The sequence below is a fragment of the Pelodiscus sinensis genome, chromosome 2 (assembly GCF_049634645.1).
Source record: "Pelodiscus sinensis isolate JC-2024 chromosome 2, ASM4963464v1, whole genome shotgun sequence".
Taxonomy (NCBI): domain Eukaryota; kingdom Metazoa; phylum Chordata; order Testudines; family Trionychidae; genus Pelodiscus; species Pelodiscus sinensis.
In genome coordinates, this window is record NC_134712.1 from 37,495,901 (window position 1) to 37,520,212 (window position 24,312).

At 45.5% G+C, this 24,312-nt stretch overlaps 1 protein-coding gene across 4 annotated transcripts in view; it reads left to right on the forward strand.

Annotated features, from left to right (window-relative positions):
• STK3 (serine/threonine kinase 3) overlaps nucleotides 1-24,312 on the forward strand; it is a 318,957-nt gene that overhangs the window by 276,016 nt on the left and 18,629 nt on the right. Inside the window, exon 11 of one of the 4 annotated variants that reach the window (XM_075920321.1) lies at nucleotides 15,454-15,486. The exons of the other annotated variants lie outside the window; for them this stretch is intronic. Within the exon in view, the coding sequence (XP_075776436.1) occupies nucleotides 15,454-15,486 (33 nt within the window). The remainder of the gene's footprint in view (nucleotides 1-15,453; nucleotides 15,487-24,312) is intronic. 4 annotated transcript variants of the gene reach the window in all.

A 24,312-nucleotide genomic window follows, 5' to 3' on the forward strand; every position in this document is an offset into this window, starting at 1 on the left:
AATGGCTCTTTTGAAAATTTCAGCCTAGAAGGCCAACTGTACTAAGTCAGGGGAGGAGAAGTTTGTTTGTTTGTTTGTGTTTGTATGAATGAATTAATTAATTAATATGTTCTTCTTTGAGTGATGTCCCCATGGGTGCTCCACTCTGGGTGTTGGTGCGTCCTCACACTGGCAACTAGACATTTTTCTAGTAGAGCCCTGCTGCTCATGCGCTCTGGCACCTCCTTGTGCTGTTGGTGTCTTTCTCTGCAGTCCTTAGCAGCAGACAGAGCTCCGTTCTCTCACCTCTTTTTCACAAAAAACAACAATGTTAATTCTCCTCAATTTTACTGTCCTTTCCAAGTTTTGAATCCCTCTCAACACTCTACCTTAAAAAAAGAAAATGTTTTTTTTTTTCTTCACTGTTCACCCCCAACCTCATTTTTCTTCATGCCTGGATCCCTATGCTTTAAATGGTGTGAATCCTGTGGTGAGGCTATGCCCGTTTCTGACTGACACACCTCGTATATAAAGTGTCTGGGAGAGGGCCATCTGACGCAGAAGTGCGCACAGTACTTGAACCTCACGGCTAGAGCATGATGCCACTGTGCCAATAGGCTGAAAACATATTCATATGAGAAATATCTTCAGCCTCCACGGGATTACTCATCTCCTAGGGCCAAAGCATCAGACAAGCCAAAAGGTATAGACAAAAGTCATCCCTCTACCTCTTTTGGCAAGCCTAAAGTGAAAACCCGGGTCTCCCTGGCAAGATCACTACCCCCAGCACCGAGCTCATCAAGGATAAGCGTAGGTGATACGCCACGCACCTCTGGCTCGGCACCACCTAAATCATCAGCATCACAGAAGAGGGCTCATTCTGAGCCTAGATAAACAAGTCAGTACTGGTGGCACCATCAGAACCCACAGCACCCGCTAAACATAAATTGGTGCCAAAGATAGCACTGGATATGTCACCAAAGAGACCTTGCATCGAAATGCCTCCACCCAAGGCACCATCCATGACAGCACCAGTGGCACTGAGTACCTTACGTTCAGTCTTGAAACTGCCACAGGATCGGACATGGCACTGCATGCCCTCTTTAGCCCGCAGCTCGTCGGCACCATCATCCCCGGACTTCTTGGTGCAGTCTACCCATTCCCCAAGGTCATCAGTCCCATCCATGTCTCCAAGTGAAGCCGGCACTGAACTGCACAGCCGCTTCTCATCACAGCATTCCAGTCCAACTCAACATTACCCATGTTGGGAGTCTTGCCCCTCAACACACTCTCACCTGCCACCACCACCGCTTTGGTACTCACAATACTGGCTGTATCCATCGCCCTGTTACCCTGGACAATGGTATTTCTGTGAGTCCTACTGATCTCATAGAGGCCATCACTCTGTTCCTTCATCAGCAGCAAGAAGACCACCTCAGTCATGCCAACCCACACCCTCAGCCATGGTGCCAGATTCCTCAGAACCCTTTCAATCGGAATTCGACAATTCCTTATCAGAAAGAGAGGATAGGTCCCCTCTGCACAACTTCTCCTCTTTACCAGATGACACCATCATTCCTATATCCCCACCTCCATCTGATGATTCCAAACAATTCTAGAAGCTTTTTAAAAGAGTAGCCCTGGCACAAAATTGGGACCTGCAAGAGGAACAAGAAAAACAATACTGACTCTTGCACACACTGCAACCCCCTACATCCTCCCACATTGCCCTCACAGTGGATGAAGCCATTATGGACCCTGCTGATAAAATCTGGCAAGCCCCAGCATCTATTACTCCCACCAATAAAAGGGTCAACCACAAATACTTTATAACCCCCAAGGGTATGGACTTTCTTTTCACATACCCTCCCTCAAATCCTTTACCAGTGGACACAGTCAGGGACAAGACAAAACAAGCCAATATGAGGTCTGTTCCTCTGCAACCTTGATTCTCAGAGCAGCAAACTACATGGCCATACTGGCTGATTAGGAATATTCCAATTATTCCAAACTCCAGGAGCTTATACAATTCCTCCCGGCGCATAAGTGGCCGATACTGCTCAATGTGATGCACATCATCTCCCACATGACCAGGGCCAGATTAAGGGGGGGGGGGGGCTGGCCAGGCAGCTGCCTGGGGTGCCAACCTATGAGGGGCACCTGATGGCAGCTGTAAGGGGCGCCGCGTGCCCAGCTGCACGACACTCCTTAGAGCTGCAATCTAGCGCCGCGCGCCTGATCACAACTGTAAGGTGCACAGCGCACCAGGGGGCAGGACTGTGCGAACGCTGTGTGCCCAGGGGAGGAGCCATGCATGCATTGCACGCCCGCTGCCCGGGGCACAGGAATGTCTTGAGCCGGCCATGCACACGGCATTACAATCTGCCATGGATATGGCCTATACAGCTGCCCAGGTCACAGTATCAGCCGTCATTATGCAAAGGGCTTCATGTCTTCAGGCGTCTGGAATACCCAGAGACCTCCAGCAGAAACCTGAAGACCTTCCCTTCAATAAAACTACTCTATGCGTAACCAAAACAATGAAGTCCTTCACCTACCAAAGGCCCAGACAACTGTACACTGACCACAGACAAAATAAGACTTCCAACAGATCCCAACACCACAGACCTCAGTGCCAAAAACAACATTCAACATCCCAACCTCCCTCAAAGCAACAAATTTGAAAGCTTGGTCGGGAACCAGAAAGAAGTCCCCTCTACTGTTACACCACCAACTGGACAGCTATAGTTCACCCATCACCTCCAGCCCTTTTTACATCAATGGGCACAAATAACATCAGACAGATGGGTGCTAGAGCTCATGAAAGTAGGTTACTCCATCCCCTTCATCTCCATTCCCCTATCCGCCCTCCCTCCCCATCCCTCTTCAGGGACCCCTGTCATGAGACCCTCCTCCAGCAGGAGGTTCTTCACCTACATAGAGCCAGTACCAACAGCTTTCCAAGGGAGAGGGTTTTATTCAACATACTTCCTAACCGAGAAGAAGAATGGCTTGTGGAGACCCACTTTAGATTCAAGAAGACTTAACAAGTATGTCACATACCAACAATTCAAGATGGTAACACTAGCAATGGTTATTCCAGCACCAGACCAAGGGAGTTGGCTTTTGGCTTTCAACCTTCAGGACTCGTATTTCCATATAACGATACATCCTGCCCACAGGTGCTTTCTACAATTTATAGAAATCACCACTATCAATATTGAGTTCTTCTTTCGGCCTCTCAGCAGCTCCCAGAGTTTTTCCAAGACTAGCTATTCACAGAATCATAGAATACTAGGACTGGAAGGGACCTCGAGAGGTTATCGAGTCCAGTCCCCGCCCTCATGGCAGGATCAAATACTATCTAGACGATCCCTGATAGACATTTATCTAACCTACTCTTAAATACCTCCAGAGATGGAGATTCCACAACCTCCCTGGGCAATTTATTCCAGTGTTTGACTATCCTGACAGTTAGGAACTTTTTCCTAAAAGTTATGACATACCTATGTCATCAGGGAGTCATAATATTCCCATACCTGGATGACTGCCTTATAAAAAGCATATCCTTCCAGGAAACACAAGTCATGGTCAATGCTACCACTGATCTTTTACTCCAACTTGGCTTTCACATAAACTACCAAAAGTCCATACTGTAACCCACGCACTCTGGAGTTTATAGGAGCACACACTGACACCATCGCAGCCAGGGCAACTCTACTCATGCACAGATTCAAAGATCTCCACAACCTCATAATGGTGGCACACATGAGCTCCACTATGATAGTCCATGAATGCCTCAAGATTGTGGGTCACATGGCTGCCACCACGTATGTGGTTCAACTGGCCAGACTACACATGAGATGTTTCCAGGCCTGGTTAGCCACACTTTACATCTCTTCCAGGGACCCTGTTTCCAAGGTGGTCACTATCCCACCATGTATCCTCAGTTCATTGGAATGGTGGATGGACCCACACAATGTGCCGATGGGTGTACCATTTCATCAGCCAACCCCAACAGTCACCATTACAATAGATGCATCCCTTATGGGATGGGGAGTTCATCTCGGACCTCACACGGTACAAGGCAAATGGTCCTTCAGCAAGCAAAAGCTCCATATCAATCTGCTAGAACTCAGGGCAGTGCGCTATGCACGCTTCCACTTCCTATACCATATAGTGCGCAAGACAATTGGTATCATGACAGACAATACAACTTGCATGTATTATATCAACTGACAGGGTAGGGTCTAGTCACCCTCCCTCTGTACGGAAGCCCTCAAATTATGGATCTGGTACCTTGCATACCAAATTACCTCTCTAACCATGTATGTCCTAGAGGTACTCAGTGTTATGGCGGACACTCACAATCATATCTTTTATGACCATCACAAATGGGAGATAGATGCCCAAGTCCTCAAACACATTTTCCTTCATTGGAGCAACCAGACATAGATCTTTTTGCAAATGTCATCTTTATTGCTCCAAAGCAGCCCTAGGGAAGGGTTCTCTGGGAGATGTTTTCTCCCTCAAATGGGACACAACTTTGTTTTACGCATTCCCACCACTCCCTTTGCTCCATGGGCTTATCACACAAATTAGAATAGAATGAGCCTGTGGGATCCTTGTCGCACCAGCTTGGTCGAGACGAACATGGTTCCTTTACCTTCACAGATTGGCGATAGTTGATCCGTACATCTTTCCCTCACAACACCATTTTCTCACTCAACATCACGGCAGAGTTCTTCATCCCGAAGCATGCAAACTGCACCTCCAGGCCTGGCTCCTTAATGGTTCTAGAATGCAGAAAACATCTGTTCAGAATGAGTGAAACAGATATTAATCAACAGCAGGAGAAAGTCGATCAAAAAAGCTTACCTTTATAAGTGGACCAGATTCTCCGACTGACTCAAACGCAGTCATCCCATCCCTCCTGATATCACCCCTCCCCCCATCATATTGGACTGCCTGTTGGTACTAAGGGAGTCGGACCTAACTTTTAATATGGTAAAAAAAAAAGACCTCCCCCCACTACCGGAAGGGAGAAAATACCCCTCCGGAAACCATCTTGGGTGCAGTATAGCCCCGCCCAGTCACCTGACCGGAAGGCAAGGGGCGGAGCTAGGACTATAAAAAGCCTGGCTGAGAGCTCAGTCAAGGCCCAGCCTCCGAGGGAGACAGAGGCCTGTCCCGAGCTCCCTGACCTAGAGGCTGAGGCCTGGCTGGGGCTGCCCACAGCTGCCTTCCACGCAGCCAGGGAAGACGGCCCTGCCAGGGCTGCTAAGGCCTGGCCAAGCCAGCCAGTAGAGCTACCCTCTGACTCAGAGGAACCCGGGGCTCTGCTGGTGCCTGGTGAATTTGAGGACCTGCCTGAGACAGAGGTCCTGCTTAAGCTCTGAGGCCAGTGGACACCCAGAGACCCTAAGGTCCTGCCCGAATTGCTTCAGGTCCCCCGGGGCCTGATGAGCCCACTGGACGCTGCAGGGTTCCAACCCATTGAAGCCTGGATTGGGCCGCCCGGACCCTGCTGGGACGACATTGACCTCGGCTCCCTCGCCTGCTGAAGAAACAGGTACCTGCGAAGGGGGAGACGAGGAGTGGCCCAGCGGGTAGCACGGGCTGAGAGCAGCCCTAGGCCAGCAAGTTGCAGGTTGGAGCCCCTGCTGAGCCAGTAGCAGCTGCACCGCTGCATTCAGGGCCCCTGGGCCGGGGCGCAGTGGAGTGGGTGGGCCTGCGCCCCCTGCCACCCACTAACTGGGTGGCAGTCTCCCCCCTTACCTCTGCTGAAGGTGCGCTACCTGCCCTGCTCCTGCACTAGGAGCTTCTACAAACTTGTGTGTTTGCGGCCACGCCTTGCATCGGCCTGGCCGCCATTTATTGCCCGCCCTGAGCCAGGGCCCGGGCTTGCACCCTGTGCTTTGCCACCCCGCCGTGCTTGAGGGCCTGGATTCCATACTGGTTGTCGCTCTGCCCTGCCCGAAGGCCTGGGCTTCCGTACAGCGGTTTGGCACCCGGCCGGGATCTGGACCGGACCTTTTAAAGGGGCCAGGACTAGAACTGTTTCCCTGCCCATAACTGTGAGTTAAGAGACTTGAGGATACGGAGAACTTCTTCCCCAGTGGCCCGAACCTGAAGCAAGGCTGGGCCCCTGAACTATTGCCTCTCAGCCCGACCTGACACAAGGCCGGGAATAAACTCCCAGATTCGGACTGTTTTAAGGCATAGTAGGGCCGTATGGCGGACTAGCTGCCCACTGTACCAGGGTGGAAGAACTGCCTCCTGAAGGCCTCCTGACCTACAACCAACCAGCCCCCGGAAGGGGAGGAAGCATAGAGGCTGTTGTGGGCACTGCCAGAGGGCAGTGTCCTGAAAAGGATCCCGCCACCTGCCAGCAAAGCTAATTCCCAGAACTGACGGCAGGTGGCGCTGTGGCGGTAAGTGTACCCCTCTACAACCAGCAATAACGGCCTTTCACTGGACCACTGACAGCAACTCTTTCTTTTCAGAGCCAATCACCAGACAATTCTTTACTGGTCTGCAAAATATTTTTCTGTTGGTTCAGCCTCCAGTCCCCATATGGGACCTTAATCACATCCTTAAGAATTTGACTAAACTGCCCTTCAAGCCTCTAGCCTCTTGTTCATGGTTATACTTATCAATGAAAGTTGCCTTTCTGGTGGCCGTAACCTCCAGCAGGAGAGTGGGGGAGCTTGCGGCATTAATGGCAGAACCCTCTTATACAATATTCACTAAGGACAGAGTAACCCTTCAACCTCACCCCAAATTCCTCCTGAAGGTTCCTTCTCTCTTTCATATTAACAAGCCCATACACTTACCTGAGTTGTTCCCCAAGTTACACGCTGATCCATCCCAAGCTGCATGGCATACTCTCGATGTCTTCAGAGCACTCGTGTTCTACATAGATCGAACAAAATCATGGAAAAAAATCACCCAGACTCTTCCTATCCTTCACCAAACCTTCCAGGGACCAAGCAGTCTCCTCTCAGAGGATTTCCAACTGAATCTCATCATGTTTCCACGCATGTTATACCATCCACAACAAACAGCCACCTGACATTATCATCACCCACTCAACCTGGGCTGTGGCCTCCACGACCATTTTCCTCCAAAATGTACCTCTAGAGGACATTTTCAAGGGAGCCATCTGGTCATCTGAGCACACATTTGCAGAACACTACGCACTTATTACTTCCATCGCGTCATCTATGGCTATTGGACAAGTGGTGTTATCCTCAGTTACGGGGGCAGGGCTCCAAACCCGCCTCCACAATTCAACTACTACTTTATAGTCACCCAGGGTATGTCTACACTACCCCCCTAGTTCGAACTAGGGGGGGGAATGTAGTCATACGGAGTTGCAAATGAAGCCCGGGATTTGAATTTCCCGGGCTTCGTTTGCATAAAGCCGGCCGGCACCATTTTTAAATGCCGGCTAGGTCGGACCCCGTGCCGCGCGGCTACACGCGGCACGGACTAGCTAGTTCGGACTAGGCTTCCTACAAAACTGTACGAGGCGTACAGCTAGTTCGGATAGGAAGCCTAATCCGAACTAGCTAGTCCGTGCCACGTGTAGCCGCGCGGCACGGGGTCTGACCTAGCCGGCATTTAAAAATGGCGCCGGCCGGCTTTATGCAAACGAAGCCCGGGAAATTCAAATCCCGGGCTTCATTTGCAACTCCGTATGACTACATTACCCTCCTAGTTCGAACTAGGAGGGTAGTGTAGATATACCCCCAGAGAGGAGTACCCATGGGGACATCACTCGAAGAAGAAAAGAGAATTACTCACCGTGTGCAGTAACGGGAGTTCTCTGAGATGTGCGTGCCCCTGGGTGCTCCACTACCCTCCCTCCTTCCCCTGCATTGGAGCCTGCTTGGTCCAGTGGCAACAGTAGAGAAGGATGGAAGGGGCCGTGCTGCGCACGCACCTAACAAACACCAATGGCACTAGGAGGTGCCAGGGAGTGTGCACGGCAGGGCACTGCTAAAAAAATCTCCGGTCACTGGTGCGAGGATGAACCAGCACCCAGAGTGGAACACCGTGGGGACACATATCTAAAAAAACTCTGATTACTGCACTGGGTGTGTAACTCTCTTTTCTTACTTTGGATGCCCCCTCATGTACTTCTTGATGGTATCCAAACTGAAAGGATGAGGGCCAATTGTTAACATGAGGGCCCAGTACAGGCAGTCCCCGGGTCACATGGATCCGACTTACATCGGATCCCTACTTACAAACGGGGTGAGGCAACCCCGCACTAGCTGCTTCCCCCCAGCAGACCAGGGAGACGCGGAGCGGCTTTTCTCAGCAGACACCTCAGCTTGAGAATAAAGGACTGAGGGAAGTGAGGTGTGGGAGAATAAAACTGAGCTCTGGAGAAATGTTTGGCTAGAGTTTCCCCTACAATATGTACCAGTTCCGACTTACATACAAATTCAAACTTAAGAACAAACCTACAGTCCCTATCTTGTACGTAACCCAGGGACTGCCTGTACTTCATCACTGAAACAAATACAAATTTTGCTATTAAGTTCATTAGACTCAGGAATGATGACAGAATTCTGATGTTCCACACATTGAGACAGTTACTTAAACTGTGTGCAAGAGAGGGAGATGATTAAAGGACCCTTCAGTCACTCCCTTGTGCTCCTGTACAACACTGTACTGCACCAAACTCAATTCCAGGATAATGGGGCAAATTTTAGGACCTAGCATATGAATGCAAGGCTCTTCTGTTGAGTCATCCTGTTGTCAAATTTCAAATACTGAACAGAGAACAGTTATTTTTGCCAGCTCCTTTTAAAGTCAGTTCATTAGCTCCAGCCCAGAATATAAAAGGGTTTGAGCCTTTCTTTGAGGAATGAGCACTAGGACTAGGGATGTAAGCAGCTAGTCAACTTATCCGCTAAGCATAAGCTTATCGGATAGTCAACTGGTCCCTCGACTAGTCACTTCTGCCTTCCTCCCTCTCCCCCCCCCCTCCCGCTGCCTCTCTCAGAAGCAGCAAGGTGGGGAGCAGGAGCCAGTGCTGGGGGGGGAGCTGGTTTAAAAGCTGGTTTCCCCAGCATTCTCTCTGCTAGGGACAAGGGGTAGTGGGGACCAGGCACGAGCTGGGAATCAGCTTATCCTGTACTGGACCTAATTTGATCTTCCAAGTTAAAATATCTGCCTCATAATTTCCAGGGGGAGTTTTTCAATGGCTGATGTTATACACTAATATTCTTAATATTATTAGTATATATTAATGTTAAATAGTAAACTTCTTGGTGTCATGTTTCTATTTGAGACAACATGTCAGTTTCTAGGACACTGAATAGAGATGCAGGACTCTTTTCCTGTGTCATCCTGGCTGCCACACCAACTGGATACCATGAGTTCTTGCTCAGGTGTGTAAATGGAGTTCATATGTGTCTGATTGGGCAAGGCCAGACCCATCTCTAATTTAAAATAGAGTGTGTGTGTAGTTAGGCTATCATTTTCAGTCTCATGCTAGTTCATATTTCTTAGTTTTATTTAATAGTTTTCTTCCCTTCAGCGATTAAGGTCTAGAAAGATGACAGCTAATCAGATCCTAGATAGTTCTTGCAAAAGATGACAGTTAAGTTAGAAAACTAATTATGGGTGGGTTCAGAGGGAGATCTGCATTGTGGAGATCTGGGTCTTATTGTAATTTATGAATTTACAGACCTCATACTAATCCCATCTGCATGCTGCATAATTGGTAATATTTACTGAAGAGGAACCAAGACAGAAATAGGAAGTGATGAGGTGAATTGACAGAACTGTCAGGAAAGCTTCTACTGTACCTGTCTGTGTTATGCCAGGCTCAGTCCATTCTTATTAGTGTTTTACCCTAATGAGCAACATCCACACAATTTGAAGGAACTAATTAAATCAACTAATATTATTATGCACTTTGTGACCGTGTAAATTCATCAGATGTGGTCTGAAGTTTCTAGGAGTTAATATTAAGGTCAGAATGAAGTAAATGTGATATTTCCAACTTGGTCAGAGATTGGAATTAGCATCTTTAAATCATGGACAAAATATTTGAAAAAATGAGATCTTTGACAAAATACTTTCAGGTATACTGGGCTTCATAACAAATAGATTATTTTTAAAGTATTAAATATAGTACATTATATCACTTCATAAATAGTTTCAGGGCAATCACAATTTGTACATTGAATGCATTTTTATATATTTAGTGTTCATTTAGTGAATGCTCATTTGAAGTTGCTGTTCGGTAAGGAAATACTCTCAATATAATTTCCTTTAAGATGTGGGTTTTTTCCTTATTTAATAATTGCCTTTATTATAGGCTGATATACAGGCTCCTTCATGATTGTTCTTCTGTCTCTTAAAGATTGATTAATGCATTCCTTAATTTATCCTTTGTAATGAGAGAGCAGCATTAGTAGTCTATAAATGAAAGGATATTTTATCTAATTTAAAAACTGCTAGTGGATTACAAGTTTCTAAGGGTATGTCTACACTACAAAGTTAGTTCGAACTAACGGACATTAGTTCGAACTAACTTTCATAGGCGCTACACTAGCGCTCCGTTAGTTCGAATTTAATTCGAACTAACGGAGCGCTTAGTTCGAACTAGGTAATCCTCATTCCACAAGGATTAAGCCTAGTTCGAATTTACTAGTTCGAATTAAGGGCTGTGTAGACCCTTAATTCAAACTAGTGGGAGGCTAGCCCTCCCCAGCTTTCCCTGGTGGCCACTCTGGCCAACACCAGGCAAACTCTACTGCCCCCCTCCCGGCCCCGGAGCCCTTAAAGGGGCACGGGCTGGCTACGGTGCCCATGCCAGGTGCAAGCCTGCCAGCACCCAGCTAGCAGACCCTGCACCTGGCACGGCTCGAGCCAGCCACCCGATGCCCCCCCAGCCCTCCCCCTCTTCCCGGGACCAGGCTGGCGGCTCCCGGGAGCTTGCCCGGGACCGCAAGAGGCGGGCACCCACCTGGGCTAGTGCGGACATCGTGGACCTCGTCCACGACCTCCGCACTAGGCACAGGAAGGTGGCCGGCTAGGGCAAGAGAGCTGCCAGCTTGGCCACCCAGGAGCAGGTATGCATGAAAATCAAGGGGGTCCAGTGAGACCCCCAACCCTGAGCCCTGAGCTTACAAAGGCCGTACTGGGTCAGACGAAAGGTCCATCTAGCCCAGTAGCCTGTCTGCTGACAGCGGCCAACCCTAGGGACCCTGGAGGGGATGGACCGAAGACAGTGACCAAGCCATTTGTCTCGTGCCATCCCTCTCCAGCCTTCCACAAACCTTGGGCAGGGACACCACTCCTACCCCCCTGGCTAATACCATTCTATGGACCCAACCTCCATGACTTGATCTCATGTCCCTTTAAACTCTGTTGTAGTTCTAGCCTTCACAGCCTCCTGCAGCAAGGAGTTCCACAGGTTGACTCTTTGCTTTGTGAAGAACAACTTTCTGTTATTAGTTTGAAGCCTGCTACCCATTCCTTTCCTTTGGTGTCCTCTAGTCCTTCTTTATGGGAACTAATGAAGAACTTTCCTGTATGCACCCTCTCCACCCAACTCCTGCTTTTAGAGACCTCTATCCTGTCCCCCCTCCGTCTCCTCTTTTCTAAGCTGAGAAGTCCCAGTCTCTTTAGCCTCTCTTCATATGGGACCTGTTCCCAACCCCTGATCATTGTAGTTGCCCTCCCCTCTCCCAGCCTCTCTCTTCCCCTCTCCCACCTCCTTTTCCCAGTCTCCCCCAGTTTTGTTCAATAAAGACAGATTCCATTTTTGAACACAATTGTCCTTTATTTTGTACATCAAGAAAAGGGGCTAGGGAAGGGTAAGTGGAAGGAGGTGAGGGAGGAATGGGGTACGCGCCCCCGATGGGGAGGACTGGGCTGGCTCTGCGGGCTTTTGGGGTGGAACCTCTCCTGCAGCCCCCCGATTGCTCCCTCTCCCCAGATGGCAGCCTGCGGCAAGTGCAGCCGGGCTAATGGCCGAGTGCTGTGATGTGCCCAGTGTGGGTTCTCAGGGCAATCCAAGCCAGGACTGCTTTGCAAGCGGGGCACCCCTGAGAACTGTGTGTCCGGGGTGGGGGTCGGGACCCTTTAAGTGCAGCCCTCAGCTAGCCTAAGGCAGCAGCTCCACGCTCTAAGTCGTCCTCTGATGCCCTGCCGGCACTGCTTCCGGCCATCCTTAAGCCTGGTTCAGGGTCCACTCTGTGTGGACATGCTAGTTCGAATTAGCAAAACGCTAATTCGAACTAGTTTTTTAGTCTAGATCCGTTAGTTCGAATTAGCTTAGTTCGAATTAACGTTGTAGTGTAGACGTACCCTAAGATATCTTAAATTTCTCATACACTTTAGTCTTGATTTGGAACATGACAGTAGCTACCTGCACTAAAACTAGACAACCCTGATATGGATTTCATCAGATGGTTTAAAAAGTTTGTTGTTTAATATTCTGAGTTTTTAATTTAATATGTGGTTGACAAATGTGAAGCTGGCACATTATGAAAACTGAAAAGTTTGAGATTAATGAACAATCATGAACTATCTTGAAAATTTGTATTTGTCTGATTTGTGCAAGATGTGTGGCTTCAATAAAAAGCTATACTCTACACACAGTAACTAAGGGTATGTCTACACTTGCACCCTCATTTTTTGAGCAGTAACATTAGTTCGAACCAAGGGGTTTGATTCGAACTAACATGGCCCGGAGCATACTTCCTGGCTCAAATCAGCTGGCGATCAGAGAAGTGCACGGGCAAGATTATGCTAATAAAGCGCGGGATATTTAAATCCCCGCTTCATTAGCAATTTCGGTCGCCTACATTTGCATCCCTAGTTCAGACTAGGGTGCAAGTGTAGACATACCTTAAAGTATTTTTAAGGTGTAAGCAGAGTTTGAAAAATCCACTCACTTCTGTTTGATGCACAGTAAGCAGGAAGCTTTCCTATATTAATGTTATCAGCTTCTGCAGTGTCTAAGTTTTCATTTAAAAATAAAATTATATCTTTAGCCTTTGTGGTTGATAATCTTCTAAATACAATCCCAATGTAAATAAAAGTGGTGGTGTTTTTATGAACCTCAGACAGTTGCAGTGCCACTCTGCTGTTCAGAATTTCTCCAGGCAGCACCAGAGTTAAAACTGAGCAGAATTTAGTCAGGTTTCACTGCTGCTATTGGAAACCTGTGAAATGTTGCTTGTTATATTCTGTTGCATCAAACCATGTTGTCAGAGTCCCATGTTAGAGCTATTCACTGGAGAGGAGGGTTCAAAACCAGTGTTTGATGGAGACACAAAGACCCCCTCCAGCAGCTAAAAAGTGTGAGGGATTTATAGCTGAGAGCCTTATCCTGCAGCAGAGCAAATATTGCTGCTAATTTACGCTAGGTTCTTGAAGTTCTTGAGTGGAGAATGAAACTTGCTTTTGTGGCTAGCAAGGATAGCGACTGCCTGAATGTGGCAGAAAATCATGTTGCCTGAACACAACTCGGCCTCAAATCAAACCACTAACAGACAGTGCATTCAAAGTGAGGTTCAGCCACAGGCATGCTCATCCATGCCCTTTTCATGGCCTCAGCCTCTTTTTCCAGAGTGTTATTTGTGTTGCTGACATCAGCAAGGCTTATTTGTCTTTCTCCCCTGTGATGGACAACTTGATTTGATTGCTCTGCTTAGCTTCTTCTATTTCCACCATCTTGCCTCTGACTGGGTGGCTCAGTTCCATTGCTTTGGTCAGTTTCCCCTCCTTAGGTTGGGTTGTGTGATAGCTCAGTTCTCTTTACTACATTCCCACTCTGCCCACTCCTTGCTTCTGACTGTCAGCTTAGTGTTTCTGTGCTTGATATCACTTAAATTCCCCATTGTCTGTGTCTAATAGGTAGGAAAACTGACATTTTATTTGCCCAGAAAATTTTCCCAAGCTTCTGGATTGTAAGGTTTTCCAATCCAGTATGCAAGTTGATTGAAGCTGAATGTGGATGAATCCCATACAGTATTGTACTTTCTGCATAAAATGTAAACCAACTGACGTGTTTTCTGCATGAAAGGTAAAACAACAAACAGTATGCCTATCATTTTGCCATTGATTAAAAATGTGTTGTTTTCCTAGTTCATTTCTAAATTGGCTTTTTACTCTGCACCGAATTTTCTTCCATACAGAGAATACAAGTAAATCAAGGCTCTTCAATAACAAAGATAAATTTGTGTATTTAAGCAGTTTTAAAAAATGAGGCAGCTCTCCAACAGTCCTTTCCTATTAGCAAAAATTAGCTTTATTTGTATCAATTTTGTTTTAATTTCAGAGAGGAATATTTTGTGCTTTTAAGGAACTTGAGATTAACTTTTGTAGCTCTTCACTAGAACAGCTAAGCTGTACATTATTGTTTGTAGTACAGGCAGTCCCCGGGTTACGTACAAGATAGGGACTATAGGTTTGTTTTTAAGTTGAATTTGTATGTAAGTCGGAACTGGCTCCAGATTCAGCCACTGCTGCTGAAACTAACTACAGGAAGCTGGAGGCAGAATTGCTCTGCCCCCAGCTTCCTGGAATCAGCCACTGATCAATTTCAACAGCGGTTGAATCTCAAGCCTGGGACAGAACAGCTGGGCTGCCAGGTAGGTCCCTGTAGGACCAACCCGGCAGCACCCCAGCTGCTCTACCCCAGGGTCCACAACAAAAGCCTGGTCTGCTGGGGGGGGGGCGCACTAGCTGCGCCCCCCCCCCCCCAGCAGACCAGGAACACGGGGAGCAAAGCCGCAGCGGCGGCGGGGTCCCGCGCCTCCCCAGCTTTGCCAGAGCAAAGCCTCAGAGGCGCGGGACCCCTCCGCCTCCCCGGCTTTGCTTCAGGTGTCCCTGGTCTGCTGCAGACGGTCCCCAGCAGACCGGGGGCACCCGGAGCAGCTTTTCTCACCCCGGAGGTCGAGGTGGCGGGACCGCTGCGCTCTGGGCGGTCCCGCTGCCTGCGAGCTCTGGGGCGAGAAAGCCCCGTTCGTAAGTGTGGATCCGACATAAGTCGGATCCGCGTAACTCGGGGACTGCCTGTATTTCCAGGCACATACATTTCTCTGCTAGATTGAAGAGTCTATTATTCAACATTTGTTCACATGAAGATACTTATATACTGTAATTGTCATCCGTTAGCCTTCTCTTTTGTTAAGATATATAGATTTCGGTTTTTGGATCTTTCACTATCAGGCATGTTTTCTAATGCTTTAATCATTCTCATGGCTTTTCTCTTGTATTTATCAACAACAATTCTTCAATTGTGGACACCAGAGGTGGACATAGCATTTCAGCAGCAGTTGTACCTGTGCCAAATATAGACGCAAAATAAGTAAAATATCCTATTTGAGATTCCCTTGGTAATGAATCCAAGGATGACAATAGCACTTTTAGCCACAACATCACACTAGGAGTTCATGTTTAGCTTATTATCCATCACCTCCAAATCTTTTTCAGAGCCACTGCTTCCTAGGACAGAGTCCTCCACTTGTAAGTATGACCTACAATCTTTGTTCCTAGATGTGTTTATATGTAGCCTTATTAAAACACACATTATTTGCTTATGCTGAGTTTACCAAGTGATCCAAATCTCTGAATCAGTTACTTGCTTTCTTCATTATTTATAATTCCTTCCGTTTGTATCATCTGCAGACTTTCAGTAATTTTATGTTTTCTTCCAAATCATTAATTAGAAATGTTGAATACCTATAGGGCCAAGAATCAATCCTTATGGGACCCCACTGGAATGACCCCCACTTGCTGACAATTCTCCATTTACAATTTCATTTTGAGACCTCTCCGTCAATTTTTAATCTATGAGTGCCGTGTTAATTTCATATCATTCTAGTTTTTTAAACTGAAATGTTGTGCAGTATCAACTCAAACACCTTAAAGTAGTCTATTATATCAACATTATTACCTTTATTAATAAAGAATGATAAAAGAATAATCTACTTAACAAAAACGAATATGCATTTTTGGAAAATAGATCCTGCCTAACTTGATATTTTTTACAAAATTACAAATTTGATTGATAGAGTCCCATATCAGCCATGTCATCATCTTGTCTGGGATCAGTGTCAAGCTGACAGACCTTTAATTACTCTGCTTGGCCTTTTTGCCTTTTTTCAAAGATGGCACAACATTAGCTGTTTTGTAGTCTTCTAGAATTTCCCCACTGCTCTAAGACATACTGAAGATCAACATTAATGGTCCAGTGAGCTTTTCAGCCAGCTCTTTTAAACTCTTGAATGCAAGTTATCAAAACTTGAGGGGTTAAAAATTTCTGACATTAGTAGCTGCTCTTGAACATCCTCCAGTGATACTAGTGAAATGGAAATAGTGTTAATAGCCTTTTAACATTGCAGTTGTGCTGTACATTCCATTAGGTTTCCGTAATACCACCTTTGAGGTATATCTAGATGTAAATGGACTGAAATTTTATTATCACAAAAGATTTGTGATTTTTACATGTCTACTTTTAAAATCCAACATCTTAACTGAAGCAGAATTATTAGTGAAAGTAAAATAATATGATATAAGACTATATTAACTGTTTTTCCCCAAATACAAACTGAAATATATATTGCATACTTCTACTTTTTCTGCATTATAATTGATAATTCTACCATTTCTGTCTACTAATGAATCTGTACCATTGTCAGGATTTTTTTGTTCCTAATGTATTTTAATAACTTTTCATTATTCTTAGCTCTGCTGCTTAAAGATTTCCCCTTGTGTCCCTTCTGCAATTCCTAATTTCTGATTTATATTCATTATTATTAGCTCTCCTTTTCTTTAATTTGTTATAAATCTTTTTTATTATTTTTATAGCTGCTTCACTTCCCTTTTAAACCAAATTGGCTTTTTTAACCAGTCTGTCCTCCTTCCTCAATGTTGGGATTGCAGCTTTTAGGGCATCTGGTAAGAGGTTCTTTAAATTGTTCCCAGTTATCATTCTCATTTTTCTTGTTGCATTTTCCTCCCCTCTGATCTGGCTGACAATTGTTTTCAGCTTTCTGAAATTGTCCCTGTTCAAGCACCTAGTATATATGTTACTGGTCTGGACTTTATTCTGCTGCATATTATAAACGTGATCATGTAAAGATCATGTAAAGACCTAAGGTGCCATTAATTTTTTGGTTCTGTGATCAGTTCTTCTTTATCTGTCAAAATGAGGTCTAATATAGAATTCCTCCATGCTAGATACCACACTTTTTGAGTTAGGACATTGTCATCTCAAAGGGTATGTCTAGACTACAGGGTTTTGTCGACAAAAGTGAACTTTTGTCGACAAAACTGTACCTGTGGCTACACTGCCACTGAGTTCTGTTGACATAACGTCAACAGAACTCGGCAGTTTTGTCGATGGCTGTAAACCTCATTCCATGAGGAATAATGCCTTTTGTCGACAGAGTTCTGTTGACAGAAGGCATTGTTGCATCTACACTGTCCTTTGCAGCTTGCTTTATCAACAGAACTGGACGTAGTCTAGACACTCTTTGTCAACAGAAGCTTTGTCGACAAAAGCCTGTAATCTAGACATACCCTAATGTTTAGAAACTTCAAGGATATTTTAGTTCTGGCTGTATGAGGCTTCTAGTGTATTTCGCTCAAATTGAAGTCCCTATAACCCTGAAGGTTTTTTTCCTATGCATTGTAGGAGAGGCACATAAAAAGGTGGTCACCCTGTTCCCTAGTGTGCTATAGTGATTTGTAGTAGATACAAATACTCTATTTTGTGCTATATTTTTTAGGTCATTGATCAATAATGATTCAAGATAATTTTTCCAAGTTGTCAGTAACCTGGAAATTTGGTGATTCCATTTATGACATAAAATGCCACTCATCCTTTTGCCCACTTAAGCATTTCTAAATAAAGTATACCCATTGATTTTAATATTCCAGTCATGCTAATTACTCCATCAGATTTCAGTAACACAGAAAGAGAACTTCTATCCCTGCCCACTGGGGGAGGGGAGGGGAAAGGTAGTATTGGGGAAAGTATGTGTGAGCGGCAGATACCATTTCCTGGAGAGAGTGTTACTTGGCTCCCCTCTTCTTCCTCCCACCCCAGCAGGTTATCATGCAGGTGATCAGTCTCCTCTGCATTGCAGCACTTGACCGGGACTGGACTCTGCCTTAGTGGGGGCATTAGCCTGTGCTGTGTGTGGCACTGCTGTGTGTTTCCATGACCTCAGACTCCTTAGTGTTGTCTTCTTGTGGAAAGGTGTCCCACCATGGAGGCTGGAGTAAGGCAGGCCTCTCCAGGAACTTTGTCAGAAGGAATCTCTCCAGGAACCATGTGAGGGGTTTTTGTGTTCTGGGGCTGAGTGTGATGGCCTAGTACTCTACATGCACCCACGTGCACGTGTGACACCCCCCCTCCAGGCTGGAACGTGCAGCCCGTCACCTGCCCCCGCCTGCATATAGGGAAAGTTGTAGAACTCACCTGAAGTAACTTCCCTGGGTTCTTCTGAAGCCTGAGAGACATTCTGGCAGAGAGAGGGACTGGTTCCAGGGTGAAGAGCAGGTCCTGGATGGTGGGCATGGTTGCCTGGCTGGCCTCCTCCTCCTCATTATCATCTGCAACCCCGCCCTTTTAGAGGCTGACACTGAGCATGTCCTGGCTGGACTCCATGACAATGGAGGGAGGTGACCGGCCCCTCCCTCCAAGGATGGCATTCAGCTAGTCAAAGTAGCAGCAGGTGTGGGGTGCAATCATGGAGCATCAGTTCTGCTCCCTGGTCTTGTGGTAGGCCTGCCGGAGCTCCTTGATCTTCATCCAGACTTGGTCAAGTGTCTGGTTATGGCCTTTGTCAGCTAGGCTGGCGGCATTCCTTTTCCTGTTGCAGAGATCCTGGAGGTTGGTCTCCTCCCCCCAGACCACAGTGAGGTCCAGGATCTCTGCACCAGTGCAAGCCAGAGCTCTCCTGCGTCCCTGGCCAGTGGTAGCCAAAGGAACAGCAGGAGTGTTGGCAGCCATAGGTGGCTCTGAGGGAGTGTTGGGGTCAGTCTCCTTCACCCGACCTTGAAAATGTCCTTCCTTGTGGCCATTACCTCTGATAGGCGGGTTTTGGAGCTGTGGGCCCTAATGGTAGACCCTCCATACAGTTTTCTTCAAGGACAAGGTCAGGCTTCTCCCTCACCCTGCATTCCTGCCCAACGTGGTGTCCCACTTCCACTTTCATCAGGACATTTTTCTTTTACCCCAAACTCCACAGTTTTGGGACAGAGCAGGCTTTACACCCCTTAGATGTTAAATGAGCCTTAGCCTTTTATTTGGAAAGGACTAAACCCTTTTGTAAGTCTCCCCAGCTATTTGTGTCCATAGCTGACAGAATGAAGGGCCTGCTAGTGTCAGCCCAATGTATTTCATCCTGGATCATTTCCTATATTAGGGCGTGCTATGAGCTGGCGCATATTCCAGCCCCACATATCACAGCCCATTCAACCAGGGCCCAAGCATCTTTCTCTGCCTTTATAGCTCTGGCGCCCATCGTAGAGATCTACAGAGCAGGTAGTCAGTGCAATTATGCGAACCACTATGCCATAGCACAGCACACCAAGGAGGACGGGGCAGTGCACAGGGCAGTGTTGCAGTCTGTCTCTCTGTTGGCTCCGACCCCGCCTCCTTGGGTTTGGCTTTGGAGTCACCTAAGTGGAATGGACATAAGCAAGCACTCGAAGAAGGAAAAATGGTTACTTACCTTTGTAACTGTTGTTCTTTGAGATGTGTTGTTCATGTCCATTCCACATCCCACCTGCCTCCCCGGTGTTGGAGGATTCTGGCAAGAAGAAACTGAGGGGATGGAGGGCCAGCAGAAGTATATATGTACCTCTATGGCAGCACCACTCCAGGGGGTTTCCCTGCTTGCCCAATGGGTATGGCTAACAGAAAACTCTCCAGCAATCTGTAGACACAGCATGCACACTCATAAGTGGAATGTATATAAGCAGCAGATTTTGGAAGACAACAGTTTTTTTTCAAATCCATCAAAGTCAATAGCTATATTTACCTTTTCCCCCCTAAGATTTCCCACCAGTGTGATATCATGGGAATGCCAGAGTAGGCAGAGCTATAAATGGCCATTGATGTCTCATGCAACACACTGTCTAACCTTGCTCAGGGCAGACCTACATGATACAGTGCTTAAACTGCTTGCTGCTGCTGCCTTGCCTACACCAGTGCTCCTCCATTGCTACACTGGTGATAGCAAATGTGGAAAACCTGAAAAAAAAAATCCTTGTGCAGCCAAGACAAATATGACTGCTTTTCTGAGTAAGGTGAGCAGGATCTGTGTCTGTTTGGGTGTTAAACAAAAAGATAAATGGGCTGACTCTTGACCTCTTACACTCTGGCTCAAATTCCAGCTTTTAATATTGGTAGAAATGAGCATAAAGTCCTCTATGGACCACACTCTATAAAGCAAAACCAGACTGTTCTACAGAAGTGAGGGAATCAACTATTATGAAGAGATGAAGAGAAAAGAAGAGTGTCTGTTACTTGAGGCCACTAACAATATAAAACAATCTGAGGCATGCACTGGTTGAATCTTAGAAAGTGCTATAGGCAATCCAGTATTGCAATTGCCATAGCAAATTATTGTTGTTAGCCATTCTGTTGATAGTTCATATTGTAAGAATTGCTAGCAGATGGGAAAATAGATGACTCAGAATACAGTATTAGCAAGCCATATTTTTTCAATCAAAGGCCTTTAATAAGGCATGTAGCATCTGTAAGCTTCATTTAAACAGTTGCTAGGAAGAATGTGTTTTTTCAAGTAAACACAACAAACTTTATACAGATTATTTTTATTTGAATATCTATTTTATTAACAATTTAAACCCTGAAAAAGCATTTTCTTGTTTTTGCTTCACCAGCGTAGCAGCAGTGTCCCATCATTTAATTTGATGGACTGAAAGATTACTCAGATACCTCATGAAATATGAACGCTATTAATGAAATCTAATTTTAGCATATTGAAAACATCTCAGGCCCAGAGCTTTTATTTACCTCTTTATTGTCAAAGGCAGCCTAAGACAATAATGGACTGCATCCACCGAAACTGTGGCTCTCATCCCCTGAAACGTTTGGATGCCCTGGATATATGTTGGACAAGTGACACCCCACCCCAGTTCCTGCATCCCAGGCCTCTCGCTATGAATCATGCATGATGTGACCTGGTAAGGGACACTATACATCCAAGGTGCACCTCCTCATGTCTGAGTCTTGTTCCAGAAATAAGTGACAAGCCAGCAACCAAGATCTGCACACTGAAATGCTGCTTACCGACTCTGAAAATAGAGCCTGGGTTCCATTTTATTGGTCCTATGGTAGTTTTTATTTCAGTAGAGTTCTAAAACCTCTGGGAAGAAGGCATACCAGTTTACACACTTCCCATATTGGCCTGAATTACCCCAGCTGGATTTTGCCCAGGATTGCAAACACTTGGGACAGCCTTCCAGACATGCAACAGGTTAGGCCAGTCTAACAGTTTACCTTCATCCAGCCAGCAAAGGAAGAATTACTCACTGAAAAGAGCTCTCATTCTGCTTCACAGAAAACAATGACCCAGCTAAAACTGGTCTTGGAGGAAGCAAAGACATTACATTAAATCAGTGACAATTATTTCCCTTTCCTTGATAGAGTTTGATCCAATCATACAAATGGAACCCCAGAAAGTTCTGAGAGATGTCTGAGAACCCTATGTGAAGAAAGGAAGCCTTCTCCCTTACGGTTGTTGGAGGATAGTGAAGAATGGCTGGGCCCATTCCTGACCAAGAACATCAATGTTGCCTACAGACAAGTAGGGTTGCCAGGTGTCCAGTTTTGAACCGGACAGTCCAGTATTTGAGCTTTCTATTTGGGAAACAAATTGAGAAAATATAAATGAGAATCATAGAATACTAGGACTGGAAGGGACCTCGAGACGTCATCGAGTCCAGTCCCCTGCCCCCATAGCAGGACCAAATACTGTCTAGACCATCTCTGATAGACATTTATCTAACCTACTCTTAAATATCTCCAGAGATGAGGATTCCACAACCTCCCTGGGCAATTTATTCCAGTGTTTGACTACCCTGACAGACTACCCTGACAGTTAGGAACTTTTTCCTAACGTCCAACCTAAACCTCCTTTGCTGCAGTTTATGCCCATTGCTTCTTGTTCTATCCTCAGAGGCCAAGATGAACAAGTTTTCTCCCTCCTCCTTATGACACCCTTTTAGATACCTGAAAACTGCTATCATGTCCCCCCTCGATCTTCTCTTTTCTAAACTAAACAAACCCAATTCTTTCAGCCTTCCTTCATCGGTCATGTTCTCTAGACCTTTAATCATTCTTGTTGCTCTTCTCTAGACCCTCATCAATTTCTCCACATCTTTCTTGAAATGCGGTGCCCAGAACTGGACACAATACTCCAACTGAGGCCTAACTAGCGCAGAGTAGAATGGAAGAATGACATCTCGTGTCTTGCTCACAACTAATATAAATGTCCGGTATTTTCTAAATAAGATGTAATGTAGATTGTGATGTAATGTCAAGTGTCCAGTATTTTTGTTGAAACCATCTGGCAACCCTATAGAGCAGACAGTTGTCTAATCTTGCTGAAGTGTGTCATAGTCCAGCAAGCTCACATGACACCAGCAGTTGTTGCCCATGATTTAGCCAACTACAATTCGTGATTTTTTTTGTTTGGTTGGTTTTTTGGTCCAAAAATCATTGAGGAGACAGAAGCAAGCAAAATCAATGTCACCTGTTTTCTGTCAACATATTAGACGGTTAACAATCTAGTTTATTTTGGAATATAGCATGGCAAAGAATTCAGTAGCAATTATGCATAATTTCTTTGGCTATACTGTTGACTTCTTATGAGTTTTTATTGAGATGTTGATTTCTCACAATACCTAGCAGGAGTGGACAGTGCAGTACTGTACTAAAATAGCTTTACTTACTCTTTTCAGGTGGATCCCAGCTATTCATAATGAACAATTGCTCCTCTTCCCCAAGCCCAAATATGTTGAGTTCTGCAAAGTTCAGTCCTATTGCTTCACAAATATTTTTAAAACTGACTTGCGGAGGTCATGAGACACTACAGGCTTCAACACAGTCAATATAGCAGTGGCATACAACTTCCTTAGCAGACATAATTTCTTGCTGTCACCCAGTTTGTACTACCTCATGAAAAGAAGTAGTACCTGGATGAACAGAAGCAACCTCTAGATTAATCTATATAAAACAGATGATGTTGCTGAACAAGATCATGAGGATTTGATCTTACCCTCTGTTAGAATTTCCATACTCCTAAAATCAAACTACTCACATTCCTGGCTTATATTGGACTCACTACTGCTCCTGTAAATACAGATAGCACAGTAGTGAGAAATACCTTCAGCTAGCATGGAGATTGTACTGGTTTCTGTCTGAAGAACTACCAAGTGTGGTCTCGGCTCTCCTCACACCCAGATTACATTACTGATGCTCTTTCTGTGGGTGACTGTGACGGCCTTAAGGAAATACCAATGTGTTCAATGCCCTACAGCTTAACTCTGTAGGTTTGGGTAATTGTATACTTACTCAACCCCCAAATCTTTAGAGACCCTTATAATGAGGCTGTCCACGTTAAAAAAACACACACAGCATAAGTTAACACAATGTATAAACAATCCTCTGGTGGCTAGAGGCTATCCCTGAACTTTTTTTTTTTTAACGCAATGGGGGTGATTTTGACAAACCAGGATTTGGCTATTTTTTCCCTTTGGTGACCCCTAGAAAATCCTTGGTTTGGCAAACAATTATTGCTTGTTTCCTGGCAGATGTAATGTTTAGAGAATAGGGCTTCAGAGTCTGGTGAGGCACCTAGCGAAGGTTAAATTTCCATGCTAGCATCATCCTGCAGGGCCTCGCCTGAGATTCAATAGACCAGAATTCAATAATCTGTTCTTCCACAGCTTTCCTGATTGACCTTCAGTGAGATCCCTTGTATTGTTGTGGTATGTGAGGTTCTTTATATTTTTTGAAGCTTTAGCTAAATATGGAAGAATATCCAAGTTGCACTTGTTCAAGGCTTTAGAAAAGCTCTTTTGTTTTTTAATTGGTATCTTTTCAAATCTACTCATGGCCTTCCTACCTTCTGTGTTTAATTTCAGAATCCAATGCCATTATTAATAAAACAGACTGTTTGTTTGTTCTAACATTTTATGCCACACATTGTACCAATTTTCATCAAAATGTTGGCTCCTGTTGTAATTTGATCATGCCCAAACCTTTCTGACACATGAAAGTTACAAATAATTTTAAAGGTCTTTTTATTC